This window comes from Globicephala melas, chromosome 6, assembly GCF_963455315.2.
Source record: "Globicephala melas chromosome 6, mGloMel1.2, whole genome shotgun sequence".
Lineage (NCBI taxonomy): Eukaryota > Metazoa > Chordata > Mammalia > Artiodactyla > Delphinidae > Globicephala > Globicephala melas.
In genome coordinates this window covers 73,988,424-74,001,415 of record NC_083319.1, presented here as the reverse complement: position 1 = coordinate 74,001,415, position 12,992 = coordinate 73,988,424, and the positions used below count along the sequence as shown (strand labels likewise).

At 41.5% G+C, this 12,992-nt stretch overlaps 1 protein-coding gene across 1 annotated transcript; it reads left to right on the top strand.

The window, feature by feature from the left end:
* Positions 1-11,101: 11,101 nt before the first annotated feature.
* Positions 11,102-12,417, top strand: TUSC1 (tumor suppressor candidate 1). Its single transcript, XM_060301011.2, has one exon. It carries the CDS (start codon positions 11,264-11,266, stop codon positions 11,876-11,878), a length of 615 nt encoding a protein of 204 aa, XP_060156994.1. The 5' UTR covers positions 11,102-11,263; the 3' UTR covers positions 11,879-12,417.
* The last annotated feature ends 575 nt before the right edge of the window (positions 12,418-12,992 follow it).

Here is a 12,992-nt window from a genome sequence, read left to right as displayed (position 1 = left end):
GGCATATTGAACTTAAACTATATGAACTTCTGGGCTATATCCTAGGAAATTAGAATCTATGTTCTAGCCAAAATACACTCTAGAAAAATTAAAACCTAATATTACATAGGACCAGCCTGTAATTTCCTTTCTACTCTGTGTGGCCACTATTTCAGATGCATGCTTTTCAGATATCCTCTTTTCACTCCATTATTCTCTTTTGAGGTGCACAGTCTTCTCCCACTTCTTATTCTTTGCTTCTCCACAATCTCATGCAAATACTTTTCTCTCAGTCTGTAAATAATTACTCATGAGCTCTTTGATGTAGTTTCCATTTAACTAAAAAGTGGTGACTGGGTGTTGGTATCTGCTCAGTGTCCTCAGGGATGCTGAGGTAATTAACTCCACCTACTACACTGGCCACATTTTTGCCTATTACTAAGGCCTCAGTGTTTTTTGTTTTTCTGTTGTTGTTGTTTTAGTATTTTCTAGCTGCTTCCTCATCAATTGCCTGTTGGTCAAACTTCCCCTTTAACTTACTGCTGTCTCAGGTTTCATCATGGGGAGAATCTAATGATACAGGATATGATTAGAAATGTAGACAATTTTTTTTTAATTCTCTTATTCTTTCTTTCTTTCTCCTGTCTTTTTTTTTGTTTGTTTTTTTTTGCTTAAGATTGAAGTTGCTTTGGGACTAGAAAAACATCATGTAGAATCAGTTCCCTAAACTCAAAAAGGTTTTAAAGTGCTTAGTCAACACTATAGTATTTTCTCCCAAGTCTTGTTTCATTGTAGCCTAAATTCTACTGATTAGGTGGATTGTTCTTTCTTCTTGGTGAATCTCTCTCTAAATCTGGATACTTCCTGCAGATATGATCAAACTAAGCCACTGTTTATCACTATTTGAACGCCAATGTCCTCTTATTTTCCTAATATTTGAAAAATTAGCCTTGGTAAAAATAAATTCAGTAGTAACTTCATTTTTAATAATCAAGAATTTGTATAAGTTAACAGCTGAAAAAGAACTGTTGGTCACCTCGGGATTCATTTTTTATTCAACAAATATTTATTGAGCACCTATATTATCCTAGATAGTATAAAATGATAAACAAATCTGATATGGGCTCTATTTCTTTGTATCTTACAGACTGGCAGAATAGATAAACAAAATGTAGTATTAAAATGGAACTTACAGATTAGTGGAAAATTTAATAAAATATAGTCAAGGCTAATTGTCAACATTCTGAAGTAAGTGAATAGAGCAAAGGGATAGACAGCAAAGATGGTTGTCATCTAGGAAAACCTTGATGGAAAGAATATTTAACTTGAGATCTAAATGATTTTTTTAATCATGACAAGTCACACAGAGCAGAGGAAGAATACATTCCAATTAGATAGAAATGAATGTTCAAAATCCCTAAAGCAGGAAACAGTTTGACAAGCTCCAAGAATTAAAGAGGCCAGCATGGCTAGAGTGTAGCAGAAAAGTAGGTAATAAAAATAGATGAGTCTTAAGAAGTACGCAGGAGCCAGGGATTATCAGAAAATTGTAGGCTATGTTAAGAGTTTTAGATTTTATTGGAAGCGTAATGGGACACCACTGTAGGGTTTTATGCAGAGAAACAGCATGCTCATATTCATGCTTGCAAAAAGTCACACTGGTGGGCTTCCCTGGTGGCGCAGTGGTTGAGAGTCCGCCTGCCAATGCAGGGGACACGGATTCGTGCCCCGGTCTGGGAAGATCCCACATGCCGCGGAGCAGCTGGGCCCGTAAGCCATGGCCGCTGAGCCTGCGCGTCTGGAGCCTGTGCTCCGCAACGGGAGAGGCCACAGCAGTGAGAGGCCCGCGTACCGCAAAACAAAAAGTCACACTGGTGGCTCTGTGCAGAAGGGATTTGATAGGGTAAATATTGAGACCAGCAAAGCAGTTGCAGCAGGCCAGATGATAGAGGGTAGCGCTTTGGACTAATCTGTGGTCAGAGGAGATGCTGAGAAAAACCAAGATTCTTTAGAGGAAGAAATGAACAACTGGAGATGGATCTAGTACCAGGGGTGGGAATGATAGGGAAGAAGAAGGAATCAAAAAAGACAGCTGGCTTAAACCACAGGATGGATGGTGGGACTAATTACTGAGATGGAGAAGTCTGGGAGCAAAACAGCTTAGGAGAGCAGGGCAGTGTAAGAGTTCCATTTTGAAAATATTGTTGGACACACCTGTGAGATAGTCAAGAAAACGCGTCAGGTGAGAATCAATGTTTGAAGCTGGAACTCAGAAGCTGGAACTCAGAGTAGAATTTTGGGGTTGAGAGATAAATTTGGAAAGCACTAGCACAGAAAAAAAATAAGGTTATTGGATTGGATGAAATATTTAATGAAAACATAGAGAAGAAGAAAGGATATAGGAATCCAGCATAATCTGAGGGCTTGTAAGTTTAGAGTTTACAACTGTTATGGCAATACATGTTCAAGTTCCTACAATGTGCTAGGCACTTTATATATTTTAAGTTTTTAAAATACTGGTTCATAGTTGAATTTATTAAATACTACTTGATTGAATGAATGTACAGCCTTCACTAGAACAAATATCTCTTTGAAATATGGTAGAACTTGTCCTCATCTCAGCTGACGTGCCAAAACTAGACATTGATTATAGGTGCATACCTGTCTGAGAGGCTAAACCATATTGAGAACCTTCATCAAGGGATTTGAACTGGGAAACTGATTCACTGTCCTGTATATAAGAGGGCAGCATGATCAGAGAGAAGACTGGGGATATGAACATCTTGAAAGAGTCTAACAGAGAGTGTTTTCCTGAGGTTCCCGCTCCCTACATATTCTAAGTAAAAGTTCCTCAGAAGAGCCACAGCTAGATCCTGTGAGTAGTCCACAGAATGGAAACTGACATTCAGCCTGAAGCAGAATACTCTAACTGCAGAAACTGATATTCTTAGTGTATGCTTCGACAGGTGGAGTGTAGTGAGACGCTTGGTGTTTGTGGGACACTGTTGCCTGGATAAATCTTAAAGGTTAAGGGTTAGCTGAAGATGACTTCAGGAGGGTGGGTGAGGAGGTAAAGCATGGAAGAGAATAAACATCAATTTCACCCTCCTTTTCCATTAAGGCTGGTTAATTCCAATCTGGGGGGGAATGGGTAGTGACAGTGCTGTGAGGAGATGAGAAACAGGGAATTGGATGAGCGTTTTAAGTTTTGAATTATATTGCAGTGGACTTTTAATATCTGAAAATGAGGACTGTTCATTAATATTCAGAAGTAGTTGTAAATTAATGGTTCTTTTCGAGATATTATATAAGGGAAGGGAAGGAAGAGTGACAGAGTGGGTTTGAGGGGCAGTGGTAAAAGAAAAAAATAAATTACTTGGTTTTTTGCACCCTTCTGAAGATAGCTGGTAGGTAACTTAGTTCTAATTAGAAATCATTCCCAGACTCCTGTTACTACCTTCAGTGATGCGTACGTAGCTGGAGAACTCAGATTGAGCCAGAATCACTATTTTAGATACGTATGCTTAAGAATAAGAGGGCCCTATCTGTTCAGGGTTGATTTAAAAATACAAAACACCAAGACCGGGCGTGCTGTGGTGGAGCCAGGGCCGGGGCAGGAGCCGGGTCGGGACCATGGGCGCTCCGCACCTCGCCTGCATCCGCGGTCCCTCGCCTCCAGCCCGCTCCGGCCCCGGCCCCCTCACTCCTGCGGCCAGATTCCTGCCGGAACTGGAGCTCCCAGGATGCCCCTTCCCCGGCCGTGGTGAGCCCGCTGGTCTCCAGGACGTGTTCCTGATTTGAGGTGAGACCATGAAGAGAAGATAAAACAAATAATAATGCTTTTCCGCAGTCGCTTCGTGCTGCGCTGCTGGCCTTCGTGAGCCTCAGCCTCCAGTTCTGAACTAGCACTGCCAACCACATAGGAGGTGTCTCAGGAATGTTTAAGTGAATGAATGAATCTACACCTGCTCTGGAAAGCAGGCCGACCCTAATTCCCTATCCTTCTAGTGCTGTGTACTTGAAGCCGAGAAAATACCTGTGCAATGCCAGCAGTTGTGTTTTTGCTGCCACCTACCTGACCTCCACCTCCCACCTCACCCCGATGGGTGGGAGACAAGGGCTTGGCCCCCATCACCGCCTGGGACACCTCTGTGAGGAGGTGGCGTTGCTGTCACTGTCTGCCTGATGGAAGGAAGGGCAGGTGGCTGCGAGAGCAGGATGTTCTCAGTGTGCTGGGGGACGTGGGAAAGACTTGGCATTTGGAATAAGTGGTTTGAAGGGAAGAGGCTTTGAACAAGTTTCTCTGCTTCCCCTCCAATTTGTGACACATTCCATGCACACATCTACTGCATATGACAGGCACTTCTAATAGTAAAGAGAATTAAAAATACTCACTTTATCCTAACAGAATAGAGAAAGAGGTCAAGAGAAGATACTTGTTTAAAGATACTCCAGATAGTTAATGAAGTGTTAAAAAAAAAAAAGAATATTTTCCAGAAAGTGTGTTAGGACTGTCATTCATTTAATTGTTTATAACTTTTCATTAAAAACTTTCCATCCTGTCACTGGAGAGGTAGGATGTTACAATCAACCTTGATTGTTATTCTGAGACCCTGACAGGTTCTGAGACGTGAATGTGGGTTACTTGTGTTTGCTGCGTTTCTCTTGCATGAGGTGGTTTCCGCATCACTCAGTTGGCCTGTGTGTTTCGCTTATATAACTCTTCTGAAAGTACCTTCTGTTTTAGGAGAGCCACTTTTCAGCCGTACTGTTTTTACGGAAAATTTTGCAGGGTAAATTGACCTGCCTGGGTCTGAGGTCTTTATTCTTGAATACGTTGAAGTTCGGGAAGATATTAAGATATGAACGTTCTTACTGCTCTTCTGTGTCTAGGTAAACTGTAACTTTGGAATTTAATAATTCCTGTGAAAATCGAGTTAAATGGCTTTAGTTTTTAATTGCTTTATTGGTTGCTAATTATTATGGTGTAAGAAACTGGACTAATTCATAATACAAAGGTGTCTGCTTAAGTAACACTTATATTTTCATCCTTACCCTAAAATATATGGCCTTTTTTTCTTAAAATAAAATAAAATAAACAAAACAAACAAAAAAACTCTTTCATTGGCATGAAATCAAACATAGAGAAAATGCTGGAAATATGCAGAGTGATCTCTTGCATTTTCTTTTCCAATATCAATTTCACGATGGCTTTCTGAAGATTGAGACCAATAATTAGAGTAAGAAGTGGGGTATACTGATTGTCCCAGTGCTGTCCAATAGACCTTTCTGTGATAATGGAAATGCTCTATGTCTGTTCAATCCATCATGATAGCCACTAAGCCACATGTGACTACTGAGAACCTGAAATGTAGCTAGCGTAATGTGAGAACTAATTTTTAAATTTTATTTAATTTTAATTCATTTAAGCTGAAATTTAAACAGCCACCTGTGGCTAGTGTACAGCACAGGTCCAGACCCTTTAAGAAATAATGCTAATCTACAAACATGTAGCATGGGGACACTACTTTAGAACTAACAAAGACATTTCCCACGTTAAAAAGTCTCCATTTTGGACTTCTTTTGGCCAAGTGTTCTGTGTGGATACCTTTTGCTCTTAGCTACATTACTTTCTGCTTAACCTATAATGCTCTTGCCCTCTTTTGTTAGTCTGGCCAGTGCTTTTATATTTAAAGGAAGGAGGGTCTTTCCCCCACTGTAGAAAGTATCCTAGTTAAGACAGAGAAGTCATGCTGCTTTTTGTTTATGTCACAATTTTCCCTGTAGCTAGAATTAAATGATGTTGTCAAAGGGCAATGCTAGTGTTTGATGGTTTTTAATATTTTTGTCCATATCAAAAGATTAAATAAATGCAATCAATATTCTCAATTCCTAACCCTCTAGTAATTATTCCAATAAAGAGATATTCATGCTACCAAGCATCAATACATGCTCTTCATAGCCCTAATAAATCGGCTCCCAGAAAATAAAACCGTGTTCAGCTAGGGCTTTAGAGAGAATGTTAGCAAATCCCAAGCTCAGAATGTGATTAACTAAGTTTTTCAGCACATGGAGCTTACAAAATATGGATTTTTAAAACCCAAACATTTAATGAGAACTATCAAAAAATAAAAATCGTATCTGCAAAGGGGCTGCATATTATATTTGGGGCAGCTCCTTAAGCAAATAACTCATATGGGGAGTTTAAATACCACTGGCTCTTCACAAGAACTCATTCTATTAATGTCTTATAAAATAAAAACAACAAATTAATAATAGTATCAAGAGTTAATGTGTAATCCTTGCTGGCTGACTCTATTTTAAGATTTTTAAGAGCTCTTCCCAAGAACCCCATGAGGTAGATACTACTTTATTCCATTGTACAAATGAGGGAACTGTGGCTTCAGAAGGCTGCCCAAGGTCATACATCTGGAGTGGGAGGGTTGGGTTGTGGTGTTTATGAAATCTGGGTATGTATGTCTTACTCCAAAACCTGTACCTCTTATTTATTACATATTCAAAAATCTACATATAAAGACCCACTATATATTAAGATAAGTCTTTAACAAGGCTTGTCATTAACAAGGCAATGCCAGCCTCCTTCCTAGTTCAGTCTGAAAATTGTCAGCATTCTAAAAACCTTTTTTGGTGAGTTTCAATTAGCTCAGCTCTTGGATATATAGGTTAACTTTATTGACTATTAAATGGTTAAAGTTTTACTTGATAAAATCATCCTTAAAGATTATATAAGAGAATGAGGAATTAATTTTTTCAATATCCTAGTCATTCAAGAAATATTTGTATCATACTCTCACACACACACACAATATAAGCTGCTCCAGGAACTCATATCTTGTACAGATCTACTTGTACAAGAAATATTAACTTGTACACGAAATATTAACTCATATCTTGTACAGATCTACTTGTACAAGAAGGACCTCAGCATCAATTTACTGGAACAGGTATTTGCAGTACGTTATCAATGTCTAAAAGAGGGAAAAACACCTTGAGTTCAGGGGATCTAAGACAAACGTATGAAATGGTAGGGTATAAACTTTCTTTACAATCCAGATAAGTGAGACAAAAAATGAAACGTACTGTATGAACAACAAGGCTTTATTTCTCATAGTTCCATAGTTCAGAGGCTGGAAAGTCCAAGAACAAGGTGCCAGTTGACTCAACTCCCCAGTGAGGGCTCTCTTCCTGGCTTGCAGGTGGCCATCTTTTGGCTGTGTACTCACAAGGTGGAAAGAGAGACGGGAAGGAAGCTTTCTGATGTCCTTTCTTTTATGGGCACTAATTCCATCAGAAGAGAGTCTCACCCTCATGACCTCCTCTAAACCTAATTACTTCCCAAAAGCCCCATCTCCAAATACCATCACATTAGCAATTAGGGCTTTGACATATGAATTTTGGAGGGGTACAGTTCAGTCCACAGACCATGCATTACACCCAAACTCCAGGACAAAAGACTCTCAGTAGCAGCATGAATACAGCAGCAGAGGAATAATGGAAGGTAAGCATAGAAACACCCAGGGCATCCTGCCAGACTAAGGAGTTCAACATAATTATACAACCGACCTTGGTCAAAGTTGTTAACCAAGTTCATTTGATGATATATTATAGGATGTTTTAAGGAGAGAGGCCACACAGAGGCATTTGATATAGGATGACTTGTCCCAATGTGAGTGTGCCATAAATTACCTTAACATATGATTCATTTGATAAGAAATGTGGTTCAAAATGGAGAAATGAGAGTCAAATAAGTATGACAATAAAAGAATCTTAGAAATCAACTGGGGATACAGGAAACTATGTATGTAATAGGGCCTCTTTCTCAAGCCAGCACTTAGAAATATATACCAGAGAGTGTATATGGGGAAAAAAATAAAAATAAAGAAAACTTGTTTGGAGGATGGGAGAAAGGGGGCAGTGAACTCAGCTGTCATTCAAAGTTGGGTTTGAGAAGTACTAAAGTGGAAGTGTAAGGCGAAAAAAAACAGTGCCACTCCAGTTTGCTGACACAGCTTTTCTTAACTCCAGTATTTACAGAAATGTTGGTGTAAGGCATTATATTAAGAAGCACAGGGCTTCCCTGGTGGCGCAGTGGTTGAGAGTCCACCTGCTGATGCAGGGGACGCGGGTTCGTGCCCCGGTCCGGGAAGATCCCACATGCCGCAGAGCGACTAGGCCTGTGTGCCATGGCCGCTGAGCCTGCGTGTCCGGAGCCCGTGCTCCACAACGGGAGAGGCCACAACAGTGAGAGGCCCGCATACCGCAAAAAAAAAAAAAAAAAAGAAGCACAATGACTGTCACCTCATCTAATCATCTTTTTTCTCTTATGTAAAATGAAATACAAGTGTTGAACAGTTAGAGAATGGGCAGTGAGGGTGTGGAGAGAGAAAATAATAGATAATAATACTTACAAAAAGTCCCCTTTTTAGTTCCCAAAAAACTAAAAAGTTGCTGTTTCAGGGAAATAGTGAAATCAAGTACTCTAAATTACTTACTTCCACTTTTTCTGCTCTTTTACTACAAATTTTATAACCTTAGTGAAGGAATAATCTTTGGCATTAGAGTTTTCTAAACACAAAGTGCACATAGTCCGTTGGAGTTTTTATTTATAAAACTGTCACATTTATTATAGGAGAATTCTTATCTCTTTTTCTTGAGTAGGGGTAGCTTAAAGAACAATAATTACAGTGTCAGAAAAAAGCAATTTGTGTCCTTTGAGCCTTTTTTCTCTTCAGTAAGCAAGTAATTTTACTGCTTACAAGCTCCCATTTTTCAAAGAAAGCACAAGTGTTTATTTTATGTATATTTTCTAATTAAGAGCTTATGTTTTTCTATATTCTCTTCTTTGAAGGATAATTGCTTTTAAATTTTATCATTTCCATAATTTTTTTCTCTAAGATTTCTTCATTTTACTTTCATATATGTTATATTATTTGTGCAATAATATTTTCATATGTAGTCTACTAACAAATAATAGTCGGTAGAACCATTTTTACTAACTTTTGTCCTACTATATTTAGAAATGCTGTAATGTTCAAGTATACAATTCTTGACAATATTCTAAGTGAATTTAAATATATTTAAATACAAGGAATAATTTGGGCAGTGATCATTTTAGTAACTCTATTCCAAATCATCTTTCAACTTAGAGATCACATCCATTGTCTCTACCTCCTATTTGGGAAGATGGGTGGAATCTCCATTAACCCTAAGGTGAATGTTCATTGCTTTGCACAGATAACCTTCATGATTGTGATTAATAATCTTTGCTGGATCAATTTTCTCTCCCCACCCTGGTTTTTTTTTTTTTTTTCCCTTTTCTTTCCTCCCCTCCTTCCTTTCTTTTAGTAAAATAAAAATAGTTATATATGCCACATGCCTGCAGAGGGGCAGAATTAGTGGGTTCTCTCTTTTGGGAGTATATACATATAATCAGATTAGTTACTGTAAAATACATAAAACAAACTGACAATTTTACTGGATCTTCTTCTGCTTAATGAGTTTTACCTGCTTTTCATGATATTTTATATTACTTCATTAATTTATCAAGGCAAAAGAGAGCACTTTGGGGTTGGATCAGGGGTAGAGAGTAGGACATGGAGGCCTTCTCATATAACCAGTGTCAGTGTTCTTTAGGAAACTCAGTATAGTTCATTACAGTGGTTAGGTACAAAAATTTACGAGATATTCTACAAAGGAAACAAAGCAGCTTTAATCTGATAAGTTGTAAAAAGAGAATACTAGTAGATTTACTAATGTAAGGGTAAGAAGAGTGAAGCCAACAAAAAATAAAAGACAGTACTCAATTCATAACACCCAAGGGGTGACTGAATCTTTCTTATGCAGAGTCTAACTTGTGTGGCATATCTATCTTCTTATCTCAGGGCTCCCTAAAGCTCTTATCTAAAATCGGGAACTAATCACCTTTCACCAGCATTTTTTCTTGCAGTCTCCATACACACTATGGGAAAAAACTTATTTTTTGTTCAATAATACATAGAAAAGTTGGTGTATGTCTGTAACAAAGTTTTCACCATCTACTTTTATTGGAAATTAAGAATGATATGGTCTTTTCTTTCATAAAACTAAATTTATATTTCTTGAAATTCTGAAGTTATATATCCTTTTTGATTTCATGAAATGATAATGACGATTGTGTTTTTGTGGTGTTTTAGGATAAAAGTTGAATAATTCTGTCTTTTCCCCTAGTTAGTTACCTTTGTTTGTACTGTTCAAGGAAAACCCCAACTGTGAACCAGGTTTCTCAAATGCTCTTCTAGTTCCTTTACTTGTTCCGGTGGTTTGAAGACTTCAGTTAACCTAAGAATTACCTGGGACCTTGTTGAAAATATAGGTTCTGGCTAACACCTCTCTCTGCCATGAGATTCTGGCATCAGTGTCTTATCCTTAATTTACTTTGCAATTATCCAATTATTGTGTAAGTTGAGTCCCTTAGAAACAGAGTGTGATTCATTCAATGAGCTGTATCCACCCAGAGATTTTGGAATTTACTGAGTAAAGTTTCTTGAACGTGTGAGACACATTTTGAGTTTCACAGGTTTTGTTAACAGACCTGAGCACATCAAGTACGTATAACCTTGTTTCTATAGACTTGCAAACAATTTGCCAAGTGGAACCCTGGCTGTCCACAAACTGGGAATTGCCTATATTCTTTTGAGAGCTACCCGTTCCCACTTGAGTGCCTCATGACAGGTGCTCAGCTCCACTCTGTTGAATGTTTCCTTAAGCTTAGAGGTGGGTTAAACCGCTGGGTTCTAAATAAACCCGTTATAGCTTTTCAACGTGCCCCACGAAGCTGTCCCAGAACTTCTCATTGTAATATTATTTGCTTTGAGATTGCCCTGTAAAAGGCAAGGTAACTGGTGGTTGCGCTGGAGACAGGGCGAGGCCGGCTGGTTCCTGCAGTGCCCTGGCCCGCGCCGAAGAGCCCTGGCAGAGCCCGGCCGAGGATACACGCTTTTCCCCCCCGCGCTGCCGGAGGCCTGAGCCGCAGGGCGCTCCCCAGGGGCATTGTGTGTGAGCCCGCCTGGAGATCGCAGGCCCAGGGGGCAGCTCCACCCGAGGAGACAAGACACGCCTCAAACCGGGCAAACTCCCGGCCTCCTCTGGCCCCAAGCCAGCAGCCGCCACCCGCCACCTTCTCTCCTCCTGCGCTGTTGCCCCGACTGCCCTGCCGGGCCCCGAACTCGCTGGCGCCTGGGCGCGCGGCCCCTCGGCCCAAGGGGCTGGCGGCGTGGTTGGGACGATGTGGCGCATGCGTGGTGGCGCCACCAGGCGCGGGAGCTGCGGCGGAGGGGACAGCCGCGGGCAGGGCCGCCCGGGCCGCGTTCGTGGGGGTGGCGGCAGCGGGGGCTGGAGAGGCCGCGCGGGCGGCGCCCGACAGCAGCTGGAGGAGCGGTTCGCCGACTTGGCGGCGAGCCACCTAGAGGCCATCCGCGCGCGGGACGAGCGGGACCGACAGAACGCGCGGCTGCGTGAGGAGAACGCCCGACTGCGGCTCGAGAACCGGCGGCTGAAGCGCGAGAACCGCAGTCTCTTCCGTCAGGCCTTGCGGCTTCCCGGCGAGGGTGGTGACGGGGCGTACGCGGAGGCGGCGAGGGCGACCCCGAGCCCCGAAGAGGCCAGCACGAACAGGAGAGCTAGGGGCGGCGGCCCCGAGGACGAGCAGGGCAGCCCCAGGGCCCTGAGAGCCCGGCTTGAGAAGCTGGAGGCCATGTACCGCCGGGCCCTGCTGCAGTTGCACCTCGAGCAGCGGGGGCCGCGCCCGCGTGGGGACAAGGAGGAGACCTGTCCACGCAGACCCGACTCAGGCCAGGGAACCCCGGAACCCGAGCCCGAACCCTCGGAACCCTGGCTGTAGCCCGAGGCCGCAGCCGGGGGGAGGCGGGGCTTCGCGCGGGCCCCTCCTCCTCCGTTCACGGTTGCCCCCAGCTCGCGCGCTCCTGAGCCGCGCGCTCCCGCCTCCTGCCTGGCCGGCCACTTCCGGGGGCGAGTCGCGCTCGGCCGGCAGAGGCTGAGAAGGGCGCGGGGCCGTCTGAGTCCACGTGTACAGATCAACCTTCTCTGGCCCCTGCTCGTTTCCGTGGAGGGAGGCCAGGCAGCGGAGGGGCGGGTTTTAAAACAGCAAGAAATGGGTGCCAGTCAACACTTCCTAATGCCTGAAGTTTTCTGAGTGTTGTGAGGACCTGTGGTATTTTTTCCCTCTGTTTTGGTTCTTTGAGGGGTGAATAATACATTTTGAATCGGTTTAGTTTGTTCATTCTTAAGTCTCCCAGAGCCTCTAGCCGCTCTCTCTTATGTGGCCAACATTCTAAGTATTTGGTTTGTCTTTATAAGTCGGTGTTACTTGGATAGCCTATGAAGTACCACCCTTTTATGAAAAAGGTGATATATATAATTTAGAAACTCATGTCTGCCCTGGCTCTAGTCCTTATACATCTAATATATACTGATTTGTTTACCCCATTCTGCCCCCCACCCCCAGCCCTGGGAATTTTTAAACTATCTGCCTATAGTAATTCTTTGATCGGCAAATAAATTTGGTGCACTAAAAATAACCTAAAGCTATCCCACGACTATTATTTAAAGTGTGTGAAATGTTTACACGTTTCTTTAAGAAATATACATGTATGTATATATTATACCTATTTTTAATATCTGAACTTGATTAGCTTTTGTAAACTCATTTTCTTTTCGCTTTATGAAACAGTGATCTTTTAAAACAATCTAAAGATTAGACAGTCTAAACATTTCATAATTTTTATACATTTTAGACTTGACAGCATAGCACACAGCTACTTTGCCTAATATTGCTAATGTTTAAGAATTTTTAAGAAATTATGAATTATATGTATATCAGAAGTCCCAAAACAAAGTGATTTAAGTCTCAGTTGTAATTTCAATGCAGGAAAAAAAAATGTGATTATCTTAACAAATATTCTAAAATCAGTTGATTGTACTTTGTTAATGAATAA

Coding starts and splice junctions, on each gene's coding strand:
- TUSC1 (XM_060301011.2), top strand. CDS start 11,264: ATGTGGCGCATGCGTGGTGGCGCCACCAGGCGCGGGAGCTGCGGCGGA.